Source organism: Xiphophorus hellerii, chromosome 2 (genome assembly GCF_003331165.1).
Source record: "Xiphophorus hellerii strain 12219 chromosome 2, Xiphophorus_hellerii-4.1, whole genome shotgun sequence".
In the NCBI taxonomy this organism is placed as follows: domain Eukaryota; kingdom Metazoa; phylum Chordata; class Actinopteri; order Cyprinodontiformes; family Poeciliidae; genus Xiphophorus; species Xiphophorus hellerii.
The window spans coordinates 9,919,232-9,939,354 of NC_045673.1; the positions used below are offsets into that span (position 1 = coordinate 9,919,232).

At 37.7% G+C, this 20,123-nt stretch overlaps 4 protein-coding genes across 4 annotated transcripts in view; 3 read left to right on the forward strand and 1 right to left on the reverse strand.

Annotated features, from left to right (window-relative positions):
* The first annotated feature begins 2,783 nt into the window (after positions 1–2,783).
* Positions 2,784–9,009, forward strand: LOC116710112 (uncharacterized). The gene is made up of 6 exons (XM_032548945.1): positions 2,784–2,979; positions 3,350–3,534; positions 3,929–4,039; positions 4,223–4,364; positions 4,463–8,356; positions 8,948–9,009. The coding sequence occupies exons 1-5, from the start codon at positions 2,865–2,867 to the stop codon at positions 4,810–4,812; spliced, it is 903 nt and encodes a 300-aa protein (XP_032404836.1). The 5' UTR covers positions 2,784–2,864; the 3' UTR covers positions 4,813–8,356; positions 8,948–9,009.
* On the forward strand, positions 8,948–12,692 carry LOC116710103 (uncharacterized). The gene is given in 14 exon segments (XM_075074320.1): positions 8,948–9,031; positions 9,033–9,290; positions 9,292–9,555; positions 9,734–9,793; positions 9,890–9,942; positions 10,029–10,173; positions 10,776–11,128; positions 11,223–11,451; positions 11,541–11,658; positions 11,860–11,971; positions 12,053–12,164; positions 12,309–12,421; positions 12,517–12,535; positions 12,537–12,692. Coding segments are annotated over 14 exon segments (1,962 nt in total). The 5' UTR covers positions 8,948–8,956; the 3' UTR covers positions 12,588–12,692.
* A 2,357-nt stretch (positions 12,693–15,049) lies between these two features.
* Positions 15,050–16,719, forward strand: ch25hl1.1 (cholesterol 25-hydroxylase like 1, tandem duplicate 1). The gene is given in 3 exon segments (XM_032550700.1): positions 15,050–15,694; positions 15,696–15,848; positions 15,850–16,719. Coding segments are annotated over 3 exon segments (831 nt in total). The 3' UTR covers positions 15,883–16,719.
* Positions 16,720–17,416: 697 nt separating this feature from the next.
* The window catches only part of kti12 (KTI12 chromatin associated homolog), a 33,747-nt gene continuing 31,040 nt past the window's right edge, over positions 17,417–20,123 (reverse strand). Inside the window, 9 exon segments of the mRNA XM_032550712.1 lie at positions 17,417–17,630; positions 17,632–17,679; positions 18,218–18,286; positions 18,741–18,803; positions 18,908–19,067; positions 19,164–19,243; positions 19,326–19,381; positions 19,460–19,512; positions 19,610–19,661. Coding sequence (XP_032406603.1) covers positions 17,535–17,630; positions 17,632–17,679; positions 18,218–18,286; positions 18,741–18,803; positions 18,908–19,067; positions 19,164–19,243; positions 19,326–19,381; positions 19,460–19,512; positions 19,610–19,661 — 677 coding nt within the window. The 3' untranslated portion in view covers positions 17,417–17,534.

Sequence of the window (20,123 nt, forward strand, 5' to 3'; positions counted from 1 at the left end):
AAGTTTTCATGGATTTCCAAGCGGTCCTGAATTAAGAAGACGGTGGCTTGTAAATATTCGTTACTACCAGTTAAAGCTAACGCCGCACAGCAAAGTTTACAGCCTTCACTTCACTCCGAATTAACTTCTTCAGCCTAAAGAAGAAGGTAAAGGAGCTTCTTGTGTTATTTCCATGGAATCACTTCTGTATTCTGTATAAAATTTTGAAATCTTTCACTCGCGTGCTTTTATTTTGAAGGCGCACCACAGCGCCTTCAGCACAGCGCCTCCTCCTCTTCCTCCCTCTGAACGGCTCAGAGTGTTTAGGAGGCAGCGAGTCACATATTTACTGACTTTACTGAATACACTCATTCATACGAGTGTATGAATGAGGTAAAAGGTCTATCGGGAATGTTGCCATGAATATCGCCTGTTTATAATATCTTGTTGTCAGTTTACTTTCATATATAGAACTAAATATTTTTGGTTAAGTTGTTTTAATTCTTGAACAAAATTTTACTGCTAACTTTGTCTAAAAGTTAGCTACTCTAGCCACAATGTTGTATTTAATGAGAATGAGACTGAAACGGCAGCAAAATTAGCCTTTTTATTATTTAAAGTGAGCAATGGCTACACAACATTTGATCATACTTGACCACTTAATACACATTATATTATATTATATTATATTATATTATATTATATCATATTATATTATATTATATTATATTATATTATATTATATTATATTATATTATATTATATTATATCATCCATCCAACCATTCTCTGTACACACTTGTCCCTAGTGGGGTCGGGAGGTGCTGCTGTCTATCTCCAGCTACGTTCCGGGCGAGAGGCAGGGTCACCCTGGACAGGTCACCAGTCTGTCGCAGGGCAACACAGAAACAGACAGGACACACAACCATGCACACACACACTGACACCTATGGAGAATTTAGAGAGACCAATTTACCTAAGAGTCATGTTTTTGGGCTGTGGGAGGAAGCCGGGGTACCCGGAGAGAACCCCCATATGCACAGGGAGAACATGCAAACTCCATGCACAAAGAGCCTGAGACCTTCTTGCTGCAAGGCAACAGTGCTACCAACTGCGCCACTGTGCAGATGTGAAAAGTATCATTTTTATTTATTTTGTAGATCAAACTGTTGCACTGATGTAGAGAGTTATTCAATATGAACAAAACTTGTTTTTAAATGTTATTTTTGTTGGTCAAGTTGCCGTATTGAGTTTAAAACTGCTGAGTCCTATTTTATGAGCTGTTTTTTTTACTTCGGTTTTAGAAAGAGGCAGAACCTGTTCAATTGCCAGTCAACTTATATCAATGCATTTTGACTAATAATCAAATGTCTTTTGGTCAATAAAATATATCAGAATCTGGTAGCTTGTGTGTGCTACCAGATTATTTAGCTTGCTAGTTGTGAGGCAAATGATAAAGTGAGTGTTCATCCTGGAACATTATGCTACGTGGATGCATAACTTTAATCTGATTATTGGATTGTAAATAGTAACGTGTTAGAATACTTGTTACTGAAATAAGGGGCCAGATTAGAGTAACATGCTACTGACGTGTTGATGGCACAATTGTTTATGACATTTCTGCTCAAGCTATTTACTGATCTGTCAGGTTTCTGATATGTGTCACCCCCCAATGACAGACACGTTCCTACGCCGTTGGTCAGAGCTGTAGCCAAACAGAATAACTGTGCCTGGAGAACAGAAAGCTATAATCAATCAGCTATAATCGAAATGTGATACATTTACAAAAATCGTGTCATCATGTGCAATAGAAATATTTGAATTAAAATCATAAAATGCAGAACGCCTCGAAACATTCGTGCCAAAACCTCTGACCATAGAGGCTTTATGGTCAGATTTGGATGGTAGAAAATAAACAAACGAGGAATGAATCAAAGCTGGAAACGTTTCTGTTACCCAAGTGAACAAGTGAGTGTGTAATCCAGGAAAGACGGAGTGAATCCATAGTCTATGAGGTGCTTGCTGGAGCTTACAATGGTGGCGATTATGACACATTGTTACAATCTGTAAAGTAATGAACCGATAAGAAAGAAGGAGTGTAAGGAGGAAGGTGAAGATCTCCAATGAGATAAAAGATCCAGGGGCGGCGAGTCGGCTGTGATAAGCACTATCACAAACTGCTTTCAGCGCTTTGCATGTCTCAGTCTGAAATTTTCCTAAAAATCATAAAGAAAAAATACTGAAATATTTAATTGCATTGCAAAAAAAAAAAAAAGCTGAAAGTGTACGCATTGTTGCACTTAATAAAAGAAACTGTATTTTTAATCGTCAGTCCACTTTCTAAGGTTGATCATTAAGCTTATTTAAACTACAGCTTTAGAGCCCAATCAGGTCATTAAAGATATTTATAATGGTGCTTTGGATCAAAATGAACTCTAAAGAGTAAAAGTGAATTTATCAGAATGAAAGTCTGAACTTCAGTCAAAGCTCGTCTGGACTAAAGTTAAGTTTCTTAATTATTTCACTCTCTAGTTGCAGAATGAGGCTGAAATACGGCTGCAGCGGACATCCAGGATGTGGGCTTTAGTCAGAGATGCTGTTAATTATTGATCTGTCGGCTGCTAACTCAAAATCTCCTGCAGCAACAGCAGCAGCATTCAAGAGGAAAACCACATGAGAGGCAATCTTGAAAATGTTCAGTCATCTTGCACAGATACAAAATATATATAAGCATTTAGTTTTTGATGCACATTATTAGATATGACGTTGCATACACTGCATAGCCACCTTTTGCGCCACTGTATTCACGGACGCTTTGAGGCGATCTGTCGTGTTCTTATTTCGCTGCATTTATTTCTGTGCGGGTTAAATACTCAGATATGAAATATGGCGAGCCAACTTGAACGCTCTGCAGATGTGGACGCTTTGGTCAAAAGACTGGAGAAGGAGTCGCTGGCTAAGTTTGTCACTTTTTCTGTGGACCGACATTACAATGACAAAGGTATGGAAATGGCACGTGTATTCTTCCTATAAGACAAATAAATAATGTTACCAAGAATAACATTATTTCCGTTAGGTCTAAGTGTTGTTTTATTTTTAACAAAATACTTGAGTTGCCATATTTAAAGAAACAAGGTCTGTTTATTTGTTTGCTTACTTTTACTAACCAATGTACATTGAGGATAAAAACACAGCTGGGTAGAAAGGTGTAGATTTCCACTTTGAAAAAGTTTTTTAAAAAGCACACTGATCAGAAAAAAAATATTATGCTGTGTGTGTGTCTGGATGGTTGATGACATCACAAAAGGCACAAGAATCAAGCCCATTAGCAGCTCATCGTAAACAGTATGATTGTGATTGCTGACCCACAGATTGGCAGCCTTTACCTGTGAACCGAGTCCACTGGCAGTGGGCCGGTGGTTCTGGGATGCCTTCTATTGAGTTCACCGGAATCCCTTTCATGTTTGTGGGCTCTAAAAGGCTTGTCTGCCATCAAGGCAAAGATCTTGCTGTGGCCCAGAAGAGGAAATATTTTGAAGAAAAAGCTAGAAAGATGGTAAGTTTACACCAGCACACAAAAGCATTGATGCATTGAAGCAAGAGACATATCAGAGGAACACATCAGAAGAAACAATATCTAGAACGATGCAGATAGTGCCAATACTATTGTGGGTTTTAAAGTTATGGTTCGATACACTTCAATCCAGAAGAATATATATATATATATATATATATATATATATATATATATATATATATATATATATATATATATATATATATAATTATTGTTACAACCTAATAGTCTCCCAGGTGTAGCTAAATGCAGCATGCACAGCTCCTGTGAAAATCCTCTATCATCAACTGACTTGTGTTTAGCAGAAGGCTTTACCAATGTACAAAAGTTGGTAGCTTTTGAATTAAGTTCAGAATTTCTTCACATTACACAGCTAGAAGACCACAGCTTTGACTGCCAGAAAACCCGTCGCCCATCTACAAAAAAGGTGGGATGTCCAGCAGCCATATCAATCAGCAAGATTGCAACATTCCCTAAGTTCAAGGTTGGTGTAGTCTACCAAAAGATAAGTTCTGGTTTATTTATTTTTGGTTTTCGTTGTACGATCTGGCAGTTAAACCAGATAACCCATTGACTCTCTAGTTTACACGATTCAAAATGTAGAAAAAGTAAATTTTTAGCTGAATTCTTCTTTGTCTTCCTCCTTTTGTTAATTTTCTCATGTTAGGTGGTGGACAGTGCAGAAAGGAGTAAGAAGGCAGCTTCAAAAATGCTGAGAGTGGCCCTGGAGAGAGACCCGGTCATTTGGGAAACACGCTATGCTGTCCTACATTCGAGTGAGCATGCAGGACACGCAGATGGGAGAAATGGTAAGAAAGTATTAAAAAAAATAATATTCCGCACAAAAGATTAAAGTTTTATCTAGAAAAAAATAAATAAATTGTGATTCCCTTTCTTGTCCTTAAAGAAGGAGATGCGACCTCACGATCTGACATGATCTCATGCAAACGAGCAAGGAAGTCAGATCTGAGAAGGAAATGCGTCAAACTCACTAAACAACTCCTGGACAGCTTAAACTCTATTGAGGACTATCATAGCCTTGAGGAGGTTTCACAAGTTTTAAGCACCCTGCTGAAAGACTTAGCTCATCTGAACAGCAAGATGGAGGGAAAGCCTCTTCATTCTCAAGCCAAGAACTCTAGAGCTTTATCTGAAGTTCCAGCCCTTCTGTCACAGGGGGACCCCAAGGGACCTGAATCTGCACACAGTGATTGTTTAGGAGCTCAGGCAGCCAGTGACCAGGAACTCACCATTTGAACATCACAATTTAACAGTTCCAGTCTGACTGTGATTTTTAAAGCTTTTTGTTTTGCTTTTGTTTAGATTGTTTGGTGTTCCTGTTACTGGGAGTAAATGACTCCAATGTCATTTACTTGGAAATGTCTGTAGGATGCCCTCATATGAGCATCCTACAAAATTCTCACATTTTGTGAGATTGGTTTACGTTTTTGTCTTACCACAGGTGTGTTTGCAGGGTAAGATTTTGCAACTTTGTTACTTAGAAATGTGATTCTTTTGAATAACAAACATATTGGTTTGTGCAAAGTGGCTAACTTGGTCCTTTTACATTTCTGGAGAAAATCTTAGATTTTTTTTATTGCCATATAGTTAAAGGAAAAGCACTGTGCATTTTGAAAATATTAGTAATTACTGATAGACTAAACTGCTCCATAGACAGGTGACTGATTTAGCACTATTATTTTTTGCCAAAGGATAAACTCTGAGCTCTTTAAAATGCCACTGCTTTAAAATGCTAAAAATAATAATAATAAAATTGACATTTAGTCTTTTTAAAATAATATATAATGAACAAAGCATATGATCAAACCAGCCCAGAAATGGTTCACCAGACATAAAATTAGTCTTTGCAATACTGCGGAAATTGATCTAAAGATTATCTCCCTTAAAACCTTGTGCAGCTTTATACGACTGAGTGCTTTCCCTTGAAAACAACAAGGTGACCTTGCCAGAAATAATGGTGTGCCCTATTTTTCACTTAATGACTGCTGGAGATGGACATTAGCACTTTATTTATCCCTGCTCAAAGAAAATTTGGAATTTTGCCAGTAAAATTTGTAGAAAGCTTTTTTTTGAAAATCTTGAGCAAGGTTGTACAGTTTAACTATAAATATGTTTGCTTTTAAAGATTTATTTTAAGAATATAAGCTTTAATTCTTGCGTTTACTGTTTTTAAAAGGCAAGTTGTTCTTATTACAGAAACTTTATTTCAAAATCTATTTTATTCATCTGGATAGTGTCAATAAATTAGTTTTTATATCATTATGATTTTTTTTCTTCATTCATTTAAACTTGATGCATTGATGAAATGATCCTTTAACAGAGCAGGTCAGAACCCACTTATGCCTGTTTTCAGTCAGCTCGGCAGAGGTTTAAGATCCTAAGTAATAGCCCCAGTTGGATTTCCAGCCAAACTTACATAATATTGTTTAAAAAGCTGCTCAGTGTCTCAAAAACTTAAAGGATTAGTGTTAGTGCCTGTTCAGACTGTGATTATGTTTTCTGAAGCTTATCAGAACAAGAAGGGCTGTGATTTATCTTCTTATTTTTTGCAGTTCAAAGCCCTACTCATAATCCCAGGCTAGGAGAAAAAAAATGTGTGAATCACCACTGCTTTGTTTAGCAATTTATGTTTTAATATATTAGATTTAATAAGATTTTATCATGTTTAGTACAGAGAATTCAACACAGGGTTAATTTCCATGTGTGGTGTGAAAATCAACCATTTGCTCTGTAAGAAGAACATAAAGCCAGACTGAGATTTGCCACAAAGTATGTGGAGGAAGACCAGGACTTCTGGAATAATGATCCTTGGACAGATGAGTTGAAGTGTCAATTATTTGGAGACTAAAGCAGATAACATGTTTGACATTAAACAAATAGAGAATTTCAGAGGGATTTAAATTACACCTACTGTGAAGCATGGAGAATGAAGTGCTGTTTGGGGATGTTGCTACAGCAGCAGACCTAACAAGCTATATATCATATTTAGCAGGAATTTTACTCTGAGGGTAATAACAAAGGGCAATAGAGAAAAAAAGCTTAAGCATCTGTCTGTTAGGCTTTCTTAATAAACTACTGAATATACAGGGGGTGTCTTCATATTGATTATGTACACCCCCTGTATATTCTTATTCCACTATGTGGCACCAAAGTATTATACAGACCTATCATTCATCTGAGTAAAACTATCACTATTATAGAATGCTCAGAGAGAATGTGAATTGTATTTTGGAAAATGTTAAATGAAACAAAATAACTTGATATAAATTATATATGCTGAAAATTTGTTTTTAAATAAAGCATTTTTACTTTTTTGGCAGACCGTAACACTCTGCAACAGAGCCAGAAATCTTGTTTTCAGACCATGTGACCTGACCTGCAGACAAACAAAAATGAGTTTAGCTGCAAGTGCTGCCACTGCAAGCTCAGCACTTATGGGATTCCAAGAACTGAGGGTATTCCAACTCATGCTTCAAACAAAATAGGTCAGAGCCCAGTTCTCCATGTTTCCAGGTGAATCAGCAAAGACCTTTAACAAAGCTGCCCCAGTTGGCTTTCAATCTAGTCTAGCACAACATTAAAAAAAAGGAAACAAGAAAAAACACTCATCTGGTCACTATAGACATTGAGCAAAATTATTCATTCCACCTAGAACCTTTTCACATTTTTTACATGACAGTCATGAGCTTCAATTTGTTTTAGTGGTTTTTCACTCACTAAACCAGGAGTTTTTTTTTAGTACATATTAACCAAAAAAAAATGTAATGTGTTATTGCAGATTTAACCTTATTACTCCATTATCCATTCATCCATTAAAATGAGGAGTATTCCACATCTGAAGATCAAGTGAGCCATCTAATCCGACACCCCAGAACAGAGAACTCTGATCAGTCAAAAGACCAATGGGATTTCTGGAGATGCATCAGAGATCCACAGCTCTATTCGGTGTCCACGTCATGGACACATTTACACATACATGGTCAAGTATCAGGTATCGGCCAAAATATAATAATTAAAACAAATCTTTTAAGGGAGTGATGAAGTGTAGGATTAGGTAGTGAGATGCTGCTATGCCGTATTTTGCTCAACAAACTAAAATTTAAATTACTAATCTGGTAATGATATAAACTGAAAAAGCAGCTATTAAATGCTGCTAATATTAAATCCACAAGTAAATGCAGCTGTTTTAATTATAGTAGGATGACATCAGACTCCTTAGTGGGTTCATCAATAAGTAAAACGTTACTTTTTCAAAGACAAAGAATAAGTTTTAGAATCCAAATGTTTATGAAGGTTCGCCATGAAAAAAACTGCATGAGGATGAAGTTAAACTACTTCCTTTAAAAAAAAATATTAAGTGCAGAAAAAGAAGTTTACGTGAGACAGCAACACATGTGGATTGAGGATCTGACAGCTTAGAAAATGTCATGTGCTCATCTTCCAGGACACTAGGTGGCGATAGAGTCTCAGGTTACAACACAAGTAAAGACGATTCTTCTTGGCACCCACAGTAGAAGATAATCATTTACACTTGATGAAAGGTGTTTAATGTGTTGAACTGCAGGTGAAAAGTCACGGAAGCGACAAGAACCAAAGAAAGTACTTCTACAAGGGGAGTGCCAGCCAATCGCTAAAGAAGAAGAAAGGGAGTATTTACGTAGAGTTAACTGTGTCGTCAGCTGACAGTTGCTAAAGTCCACCTTTATCCTGAAGCTCTAAAATACTGCTGAGCTTATCTTACTCCCGAAAAAGTATTTCATTGAATCTAAGTGGATCTGAGGTAAGGCTACTTTTCCACAAAAACTACATTTTCGTGAATTAACTCACTGAAACAACACTTGTCCAACAACCGTGAGTGAACGAAGTTATTTTAGTTTATGCTAATGCTAAAATTAGGTGATCTGGCAATCATTTTATCTTCTAGATTAAAAATAACAAAGAAACATATATTTAATTGCTCCATATCATAACCATGTGAAATAAAAAGGTTGTACACTAAATATATAGTGTACAATATATTTAGTGTATACTAAATATTTAGGTTGTACACTAAATATATAGGGGGAAAAAAGAAATGAACAGTTTTGATATTTTACTTATTTGATTTTCTTCGGTTTTAACCTGTTATTCGTTTGCATATTTCTATTTTTAAAAAGCATGTTTTTAATCTGTCTAAGAATTTCCATCATTGTTCTAGTGGAAACAATATTTGATATAAATATATTTTTAATTTAATAAAAGGAGTGTTGACACAATGTTTTATGTGAGAGCATTGCTTTGGGTTAAAATGGCTAATTCTTGCTGTTGCTTCACTAGAGAAACTACTACGTGACAATTATCTGGGAAATAGAAATTGTGTACTTTCCGTCAGGTTTCAACAATGGAGAATGAAGGAGAAGTGAAAGCTGATGAGGAAAAAGCTGAGTCATTTCCGCAAACACAGCAGCTGTGCCGCTTACTTCTCCCAAGGACGACACTGTCATTTTGGCAAGAGGTGTAGATTTCTGCATGTAAGAGAAGATGGAAAAGATCATGAGTCACCCAGCCAGCTTGATTTTACTCCCTCAAACTCTCAGGGCTGTGGTCAACTTAAGGGAGACAATTCGGCACTTACCCACAACCCAAAGTTTGCGCCAGGTTCTGCCCGCCGCCCTTGTCGCTACTTTCTCTCTGGACATTGTACCATGGAGGACAGATGTCGCTTCTGGCACCCGCCAGCAGTTACCTCCATTGGACGACCCGTCTGCTGCTGCTATTCAGAGTAAATCCACACCCCGCCATCCTCCGGTGCCCCATCCCGGTGGCCTGCAGGAGGTGAAGCTGTGCGAAATGACTGAGGACATGGCGAAGCAGCTGCGAGACACAGAGATCAAGCAGCTGAAGAAGCGTTTCCCCAAAGATCAACTGATTATTCAGGAGAGAAGTGACGGCAAACTGACATACTACAGGGCATCTGTAGAGGCCACTGATCCAGACTGGGTAACATTCTTGTTGTTCATTAAAAACATTATTTTTATAGTTTAGTTATACAGTTATTTTTATAGTTTATCCAGGTACATTTTATTATTGTGAATGAACAAACATGGGTCGTGGTACTGGATCTAAATCCCGCCTGTAGAAACAAGTGATTTGATCATTTATTTTTGTGTTATTACAGCCTTATGATCTCAAAGAAGTTGACATCATGGTTAGCTTCCCAGACAACTACCCCCTTGAGGTAAAGAACCCAGTTTTACCTCTAAGAAAACATAACACAATATCATGTTAACTGCTTGACATGCAATAAACACCTCTTGATCTTTATGTTTCACAGATTTTTACATTAGAGATCCCACTGGACCAGAACTTACCTTCAGTCATGGCAAAGTAGATGATTTTTTTTTTTTTTAACACGTACAGTTAAGTGTTGTCTGTAATATTACATGCATTTCTGTACATGTTTGGCTGTACAGGCATGTGCAGCAAGCGTCTTTGGAGTGGCTTCAGGCTAAGCATGCTACCAATCAGCTACTGGGAAAGGTGGAGCTGCTGTTTCGTCCGTTTCTTCGCTGGCTGGATCGGAGCTTGGAGAGACTGTTCACCGAAGGAGCCAGACAGGTGAGGCTGAAGTCTGCAAGGGAAAATTCAGTAAAAATTAATCAAAATAATTATTTGTGAGGTCTGGATACGTGTGAAAAGGGGCAATTAAACATGGAAAGAAGAAAAATTCTTCAATTTGTTTTACTTCTTTTTTTTAACTGATCTAATAGTTTGTGGTTTTTACAAGTGTTTTTATTTCAAGCCTGACCTCTACAGAAATAGCTGAAAAGTTGGTCATTATAAATGTGGGAATCAGTACAATTGTTTTTAAAAATACTAGAAATTAGTCCTCATATCCCATTAATTGAACCTTGGATTATTTAGATAAAAGAATATTCAGGATTGAATATGCGCAGTCTAACTGTGCATATGTGACTTGCAAAAGAGATTGGAAAATATTTTCAGTCTCTAGATTTGCAGGACTGTCAGACATCCACTTATTGCCTGCAACATTTTTATAGATTAAAAAAATGATGAAAAGGTTGTATTTGGAGGAAATCTGACTGCCATGATAGAGGGTCGGCTCTCCTTTCCTTCCTTGTAATTCTCCTTGAAGTGTTTACTACAGAACTCGATGAAGATACAATTCATCAATCCTTGCTGTTTTGCCTTTGTTCTAGCTTAAGAAAGACGTTGATTTAGAAAAAGCCGGCCTGCAGTTCATAACATACCAGGAACTCCAGATTTCCGTGACTGAAACCTCTGACCCTGCTTCTGGTGTCGCCGCTGATGAGGGCGTCCGTACCTCGACTGAAAAGACAGAAGATGTGGAATCCGAGGAAGAAGAGCACCAGAATCCCATACAGAGTGATGAAGGTCAGCTGCAGGATGAAGATGCGAGCCATCTGGTGGAGAACATCAAAATCAGCGATCCCCGCAGAGGCACCGAAGTCAAGCTGCAGGGCCTCAGTCTGGGGGAAAACACTGCCACCGTTATTGCCCAACAGATTACTGTTTGTCTGCAGTGTAACAGGTAATTTATTCAGAACACAAAAAAATTATTTCTTTTCTTTTGATCTGATTCTGAGAGTTAAACCTGACCCCTTGCTGCTTGTTGCTGGCTTCAGGTGTAAGGTGACTGCAGATCTGACTCTTACTGGAAGGACAGCCTGCTCAGCTCAGTGTGAAAAGTGTAATGCGGGCATAAATGCCGCATTCAGGCCCTGCATGATCCACCATTACAGTGACGTCCTGGGATACCTGGACCTTCAAAACGCCACCGCCTCTGACCTTGTACTTCAGGACTGCGACCTAACTGTAGGATGCCTCAGCTGCTCTCAGGAGATCCCAGTGGAGGTGATGAACATAAGAAAAGGCCATCAAAGAAGGGCAGAGTACATATAATGTACTTAACTTCTTTTCTCTTTTTTTTTTTTTTTTATTAGAACGTTTTCTATGGACAAACGAAGGAGTTCAACTGTGAGAACTGCCACAGCAAACTCAGCATCCTGGCTGAGAGCACAAGGTTCCAGTACATTCAACCTCGTTCCTCCAGCAAAACAGGTCAGAGCCCACTTTGCTTTTACATGGATTAGCAAAAGGTTTATAATCTTACAACAAGAAGGCTGCCCCAGTTGGATTTCCAACCAAACTTACATAATATTGTTCAAAAAGCTGCTCAGCGTGTGGAAAAACCTGAAGTATTAGCATTAGTACATTTTCAGACCATTAACTTACGTTGCACCTAATTATTCTTCCCTGCAGGTCCGAGTGCTGACGGCTACAAATCAATAAGAGATCCGGCGGTCCAGAAGGGGAAGCCGCTGCCGGATAAAGGAACGTGTAAACATTTCAAGCAGAGCCATCGCTGGCTCAGGTATCGTCCCTATATTGACCCTTATTTAATGTTGCTATAAATGTCGCAGCCCTGGGAAACAATCTCCCCTCATATTGCAAGGTTTCCCTGCTGTGGTCGGGCTTATGCCTGTAATGTGTGTCATGACGAGAATCAGGACCATCCCATGGAACTCGCCACCAGGATGATCTGTGGATTTTGTGCCAAAGAGCAGGTGGAGGATACATTTTCACTCAGTTAGCGCTTAAAACTATTTCCCTTGTTAAACTAGCAGATTTAAAGATGAAACAATAATCATAGCTTTTTGTTTTGAAGATTTGCTGTCTTTTAATGTAGTTTTTTCTGTTTGACGTTGCAGCCATACGGTAACGGTAAGCCTTGCATCAGCTGTGGGAGCATGATGACGAGAGGCACGCACACCAGCCACTGGGAGGGAGGGCTGGGATGTAGAAATAAAGTCAAAATGAGCAGGTACAATTCCACATGGCATAAGCTGACATCTTTGGTAAAGTTCAGTACCAGGATGGATGATGGCGCCTAAAAGATTTGCTCTCTTCTCTCTGTAGAAATGATCGACAAAAATACAGCCAGCACCAACAAAACGGTTTCAAAGAAGGCGGCCAGCGAGAAGAAGTAAAGAAGAGCTTTTTGCTATTGTTATGAATGAATGGCATAATTCATAAACCATAACAATTTTAACTATTTTGATCTCTTCTCAAAATAAATCACGTTCTATTGATAATTCTGTGTGTTGTTTTTTTAATGTATTTTAAAACTTCATCCAGAGAAACATTCTACATCTGTGATGGAATCACAACTGTAAGGCCAAGCTTACCATCCGGGTCCACTTATAAGAGAGTCTTATAACTACTATAACTATATAACTAGTGAGATTACAACCCACTTGTTTAAAAAAAAAATTGAAATCTTGACAGATTTTAACCGCAAGATTCATTGTTTCATTCACCCCTTTAAACCATCTTTGGAAACAATTAGTCAAAGTTGCCTCGAGCCATGATATGGACTTTTATGAAAAAGATTTTGCTGACTTGGTAGGAAATACAATGTACAGATTTATTTATGTTTTGTATTTTACATTGTGTTAAGCAGCTTAAGTTACTTAATAGATGGAAACAAATACAATCCGACTTACTGAAGTAGAAACTGAGGTGATGTATATTGGTAAAATATTTTAAAGTTAGGATTGTGAATTCAACCTCCCTAATTTTGTTGCTTTAGACAGTTTATATTTCTGGTTTGCATTTTGTTGGAGGGGGTGGGGGTTTGGGTGGGTGCATAATATCTAAAAGAATATACTCAAAGCAAATGAATTATGAAAATAAGCAGCATTTGTGTGCACAGGGTTGGTCATATCTAGAGTTGGGTAGAGTAGCCAAAAATCTTACTCCAGTAAGAGTCACACTACTTCAGCATATTTTACTCAAAGTAAAAAGTAGCCAGCTAAGAAATGAATCAAATAAAAGTATTTCAGAAAAAGGTTAAGTACTGAGTAACTGATCATAACATTGAATTTAATATTTTACAATGATGCCATCAGAGAAAAATATAGAGGTCTTTACATATTCTGGTATTTTAAAGATTAAAGTGAGAAAACAACATGTTTAAATAATTGCAAAATAAATTATTGACAAAAGAAAGCTCTTTTGTCTGTATAAAACTTATCTCACTAATACATAACAGCAGGTCCCGTACATGCATGTGAAAACAGTGTAAAGTGCTTCCAGTTTATTGTGTGATGTTCACATGACCTCCAAATGGCACAAGCTCAGCAGAATATAATAGAACAAAGCTTGTGTACAAACAAGATGTCCCACTTTGACCTAAACTGTAATTTTGGAGAATATTTCTTATTAGGAGTTACTCATTAGTACCCAAAATTACAGAAGGATACTTCATTAATAGAATGAAGATATGTAAATGAAATTCATGAAATTTTTTTTCCCCCAAAATTCTAAGTAAATAAGTATACTTCCCACCTCTGATCATATCATCTGTTGACGTTTAATGAACCTCTTTCTGAGAACTTTCCAGGTTCTATAAATCCTCATAATAATAATTCTGATTTGCACTAAGTGCATCCCAAAAGTATTTGCACCCCTAGAATGCGTTCACATTTTGTACACTCTAAAATTTAGTTCACAAAAGCAGATATATTATAAAGTGGAAAAAAATATCAGTTTTTTATCACCATCAAAAATATACTGCCCCTTCTGTATTAGTAAACATTTATGCAAATGCCTGAAGGTTATTATAGTACTCTTCTCACACTCTGATCAAGAACCACCAGACATTTCTAGTTTGCAGCAATATCCCAAGGAGAGCATTATTCAGAGAAGAGGTCAAGCGGGCGATGACTAATTAATTTATTTGCTGCTCCAGATTTTGTTTGCTAGACAATGACATAAAGATACAGGCTGTTGCACACGTTTAAATGTTATTAGCAACAGTTACTCAGACCGCCCAAGTCACTCTGCCAAACAATGATTAGTAAGGGATACTATAATGTTGTAAACTGACCAAGTCAAAGAGGTGACCCTAATCTCAGAGAAACTGCGAAAGCAAACAACACATTTCAGAAAACCCACCAACATGAACAATGAGTTCATGCTGTTCTGTTTGGAGGAATGTGCTGCATTCCTCCAAACTAATATGGAGGAATTATCAGTACAGTGTGCTGTCCTGTTTTCAGATCATTGCATTAAAATGCAGTAAATGTGTCAATTTCAAAATGAATCATCGACATCAATCAGCATTTTTATAAATATCTGTTAAAGACAGATATAAAAATGTGTAAACAGAGATTTTGATGGGATTAAAACAAACACTCTTGATCTGTCTTCTATTTATGCTGGATTAAACCTAATCTGAAGCTCTTTGTTTCTTGTGTCTAATGAACGTGCTTGGTAAGCTCACGTAGGTATGTTTTGGCACACAGTTGAGCTCTTGTGAGGAGAAAAGCAGGCATTTCTTTCTTTTTTTTTTTGACTGAGAGCAAAGTCCTGTTTGTTGATCTCCACTATATAAAGCCAGATCTTATCTCGATCAACACCAGCAGCAGCAGCAGCCTCAAGCAGAAAGATGCTGAACATCAGCGAGCTCTCTCTGAGGTCCCCTCATTTCAGGGCGTCCGACCGTCTCCTGCAGCCCTTCTGGGACCATTTGCTTCTTCACCACCTGTCTCTCGTCTCGTCTCCTTTTTTGCCCGTGATCCTTGCCTTCTCCAGCTACTTTTGCTTTAGTTTGCCTTTTGCTGTGTTGGACCTCTTGGGGGAAAGGGTCCCTTTGTTCCACAAGTATAAGATCCAGCAAAACAGGAGGCCAACGCTGGGAATGATGGCCAAGAGCTTCATGACATCTCTCTATAACCACATCTTTTTTGTTTTACCGGCTGTCATAATTGGCATGTTCATACTGCCAACACCAACCCTGCCGCGAGACGCTCCTACGTTATATCAGTTGTTCACCGAAGGACTGGCTATACTGCTCCTCTTTGACACCCAGTACTTCATCTGGCACTTTGTGCACCACAAGAACCTGCAGCTGTACCGCTGGGTGCATGCAGTTCACCATGAATACATGGCTCCATTCTCCTGGTCCACGGAGCAGCTCAGCATTCCAGAACTGATGACCGTGGGCTTCTGGAGCAACCTGGACCCGATTCTTTTGAGGTGCCACCCACTGAGCACATGGTGCATAACAGTTCTGAGCATCTGGATGTCCGTAGGAGGACCACATAGGCTACGACCTGCCCTGGACCCTGAGCCACCTGGTGCCCTTCGGTCTGCTGGGGGGCGCCCCGGCCCACGACTTGCACCACCAGAAGCCGAGCAGCAACTACGCTCCCTTCTTCAGCCACTGGGACCGGATCTTCGGCACCTGCCATGTCTCTGAAGAAGAAAAACGTTGATTAACACAAAACAATAATCGACACAATTCTGTAAATACTGCCGTCTTTTATAAATATGTTGTCCTGTTAAATCTCTTTATTTTGCTACTGTACTTCTTGCCTTTATTAGCATCTTTAAAAATGCATTAAACTTGTAAAAATATTTAAATGTGTTTCACCTTTTGTTCAATAAACATCTATTTATAAAGCAGATGCATGGGATATAATTTATTGAAACCTGATGTAGTGTTTGTACATTATAGTTAATATCCAGAGGATAAACAGTTAAAATTTGTCTTGTTTATTGTTTCTGACAATTTTCTAACACAAAGACTCAAATGTTGAAGGAATTTTATTCAGGAAGATTTTGCTCATGAGTCCTGTTAATAAAGAGATTTCTGACACAAATAGTTCAAAACTGAAATTGATGTGGCTCAATAATAATTACATCTAGAAAATTAAAAAGCCTTAAAAGAAAATCATCTTTCACTGCAGAAGCAAATCAGAGAAACATTTTGAGATTGAATTTTTAATTCTGAGTACAATAATTAGAAAGGGATGCAAAAATATCCTATTTCAATAAAGTAAGATTAGAAACTCTCCAGTTCAGTAGTTACAGTTAGCTCTGTCGTTCTGCTCCCCTTTTGCAAATAAAACAGAATTTTATTTTCTCCTGTAACATTTTGCAAGTTTGGATCATACAAACAGACGGGTATTTGACCATTATTTTTTTTGTACAATCTTTTTGTATCACATCAAGACTTCTCTGAAACTTTTCTTCAGCTGAGCCCAGATTGTTTTTTAGTAAGACTTAGATGGCCATGGAGAACCATTTCTGTTTTGACCATTTGTTTTAATTGTTACCTATCTGGAAGATACGTTGAAGACTCATTTTCAGTTTACCAGCAGAGCCCACCAGTTAGTAAAGAGTTCCCAGAATAAAGCGAGAAAAGGGCCCAGAGCATCACTGATCCTATCCCTAACCTGAAAGTGCCTTCCCACGTATTCATTTGTTTGGTACCAGATCAGGCTGAATGACCCTAAAATACACAACTTGACACTATGCAGTTTATATAAAAAACAGCTAAAGTTCTTGAAAATTTGAATTCAGATTTGAGAAACAAAGTGTCAGAGAGTTACAATAAACAGATTTCAGTTTATTAGTTAATATAATGAGTTAATGAGTTTTCTTCTTCTAAATCTAGTTTCTTGATGGACTTTGCATTTGGTCTTGATAGCTGCCATGTGTTTATGGTTTTAGTGATTAAGATGCATAATCTGTGAATGATATTCAATTTGTGTGTCAGTCTTTTTATTTTATCCCTTTTATCAAACTAAAAATCAAACAAAACAAGCATAACAGGGTTCAGTGGCTATCTAAATAGCCATCATCATGAGGCACCCCTCATACTTGTTTCATGCATTGATAATCATGTAATTATATTAATTATGTATATGAAGTATTTACCCCCAACCTCTCCAAACACCTAGGGATAGTAGATAATTAGCCTTTAACGCTAAATTTTGCACTTTTATTTAATAAACAGGAAGTACTCAAATCAATTTATGACTTATTTTAATTACAAAAAAAAACAAGATAAAGACGATACAGCAATAAATTTAAACATCTGTACTTGTCAAGAAGCAGATAAAACCCATCCAGCTCTTTAATTTAATTTAATGAAGACCCTTATTTAAATACTGAACAAACATGTTGGCAATCTGCCCCGTTTTCTCCGTCGGGTGCATCTTGCTGTAACTGATGAACTGGCGGCCGTAGTTTCCTCAGCTCTGCCATGTTGACGGTCCTGGTCAGCGCCACGTTTCATTTATGGGTTAAGGACATAAAGTTGTTCAGAGAACCAGACAGAAAGTTTGTGTTTCTAAAGCACCTACATGAAAGCTACACAACCACACAGCAAAAATGTTACTGACGTAATGTGGAACTTAATTATGCACCCATCCCTGCAGGCAGACCAACACGGAGCTTTTAAATCAGCTCCTGCTCGGATGGACGTGTTCAAAGGTGAAAAAATAATCAAAGTGTTTGCTTCTGAGAAGGAGCGTCACAGGGAAGCCACTGGGAGCCTTGGTTGCTTTCCACCAGTCACGTCTCTCAGCATTTTATTACAGATGAGACCTTTACCTTGGCTTGCTGCTCTGCCTTCAGTTCAGGGGTGTTTATGGGGTCTTTGATGATGAGGCCTTTGCCTCCCATCTGCAAGCAAATGTGACTTCCTTCATCAGACGAGAATAATAAATGAACCCACCAATATTGTGCAATTAAACTTACCTGGAACTGCGACGTCACAGCAGTCAGAAAAACAAATATCACCCTTGGTTCGAAACATAAAGGATATCTTTTCTGTAGCTCCTGGAACTGAGATAAGGTCTCCAGGAACACTTGTTTTCTGGGCGTTAAAAATAGCCTGAAAGATTTTTATTGCCTTAATTAAAAAACGCAGTGGGTTGAGAATAGATATGATAATCATATCTAACAATAATTGAATGATGATTGAATATAAAAACAAAAACTACAATGGAACAGTAACTACAAAATTGTTGTTTTTGAAGCATTTTTTTTACTATTTAAAAACAACAGAAATTAGAAATCAAAACGAGCTCATTCAAAGATAGAGAAATGATTGTGTATTAATGCTGTTTGGTGCTTTATAAAGATAATTACTCTCAGGCAACATGTTGATTTTATCAGCTTGCTATGTCTGAAGTACAGGAAATGATAATCTGTCATATCTACAAGTCTGCTTGAGTCTTTAAGACTGGCTTTAAACATATTTCCTAAATTGTGAGTCAATCTCAAACTGGCAGAACGCCAGACGCATTGAAATTTATTTTTTCACAGAAATATAAAGGAGGACGTACCATCAAAACATCCTGTGTGATTTTGTCTAACTCATACAGGAAGTTTGTTGAGGAGAGGGGTTGCTGTGAGAACAAAAAAAAAAAAAAAAAAAAGAAATTCACTTTGTTACTCTCAGAAGGATTACACACATCACATCCAACAATATGGCTTTTGTGAATTTCCTTACGCTCTGGGTGGACTGATTAGGTGGGGGGGCTTTTCTCTTAAAAAGCGCATCGGAAACGGCTTCAAGAGGAAGAATGTCGTCTTTTAGGACAGTGAAGAGAGGACTGTCCCATCTGTTCCTGGAGTCTGGTGCTTCAAACCTCTGAACTAGTGCGTCAAAGCTGAACATAAACCCAAAATACAAAGAAAATGACACTTTAATGTAACAAATTAATCATCACTGTTATTAATTCATTGCTTATTAACTTCTTACTCACATGTCCTGGCTGTATCGCCCTGCAGCTTCTCTGTTTTTATTCCACAATGAGCTTTCTTCACCTGATGTCAAGCAGTGCACCTTCATCAAAAAACCCCTAATATTAGTTATGCCGTTTGTCATTATAATCCACAGGTTATTTTTTCCCCACCTGCATTCTTACCAGGCAGTGTGGTGTCTGCGCATGCTTAGTCAGACAGAACAATTCGTAGCGGTAACCTGTGAGATATCTTAATAGGTTACATCACAGTGCTTAAAGTGAGAATTCGCACAACTCGCGTAACTCTTGATATATACCTTTTATGTAATTCAATGAGTCTAAAATTACAATGTTGTCCTTATTGACCTTCCTAAAAAAGAACAAAGATAATGTGTAAAAAAGGCGAATTTTAAAGAACGTCTTGTAACATCCTGCATGTGGTGGAAGAGAGGGGAGGGTAAACCTACCTCTCTACTTCAGCTTTTAGAGATGCTCTTGTATCCTTCTCTTTTTGGGAATCTGCAACAAAACCGCAGGTTTAACCCATAACAACTCACCCCAACAAACACTAACCATCCAATTTCAATGCTCCACCAAGTTAACCAAGGGTAACATATATTCACTTTTGTGTTTTATTACATTATGTTTTTTGTTATTCTTAGTTGTCAAAGTAGCTGTACAAGAAGTCTTCAGGATTGGACATTTTTGAATGTAAACTATATTGGCAACTGCCCAAGGTGGCATTAGAAAGGGGGATGCATAAGCACCATATAAAAACATATAACTTATATGTCTTTGTTGTACCTTGAAGAAATGTTCTATTTTCTTTATGCACCTAAAATATTACTAATAAATCCATTCGTGAGTCTGATTTAGGCTCAAACACTGAAAATATTTTTAAATTAGCTCAATGTAAAAAAAAAAAAAAAAACATTACAGAAGCTGGAATGTGTGGAATAAAATGTTCTGATATTTGATAAA

Bases quoted from the DNA above. Each gene is read 5' to 3' on its own strand.
- LOC116710112 (XM_032548945.1), top strand. From the start codon at position 2,865: ATGGCGAGCCAACTTGAACGCTCTGCAGATGTGGACGCTTTGGTCAAA. The intron at 3,535-3,928 runs GTAAGTTTACAC...CACATTACACAG, and splicing joins AAGAAAAAGCTAGAAAGATG to CTAGAAGACCACAGCTTTGA. The intron at 4,365-4,462 runs GTAAGAAAGTAT...TTGTCCTTAAAG, and splicing joins ACACGCAGATGGGAGAAATG to AAGGAGATGCGACCTCACGA.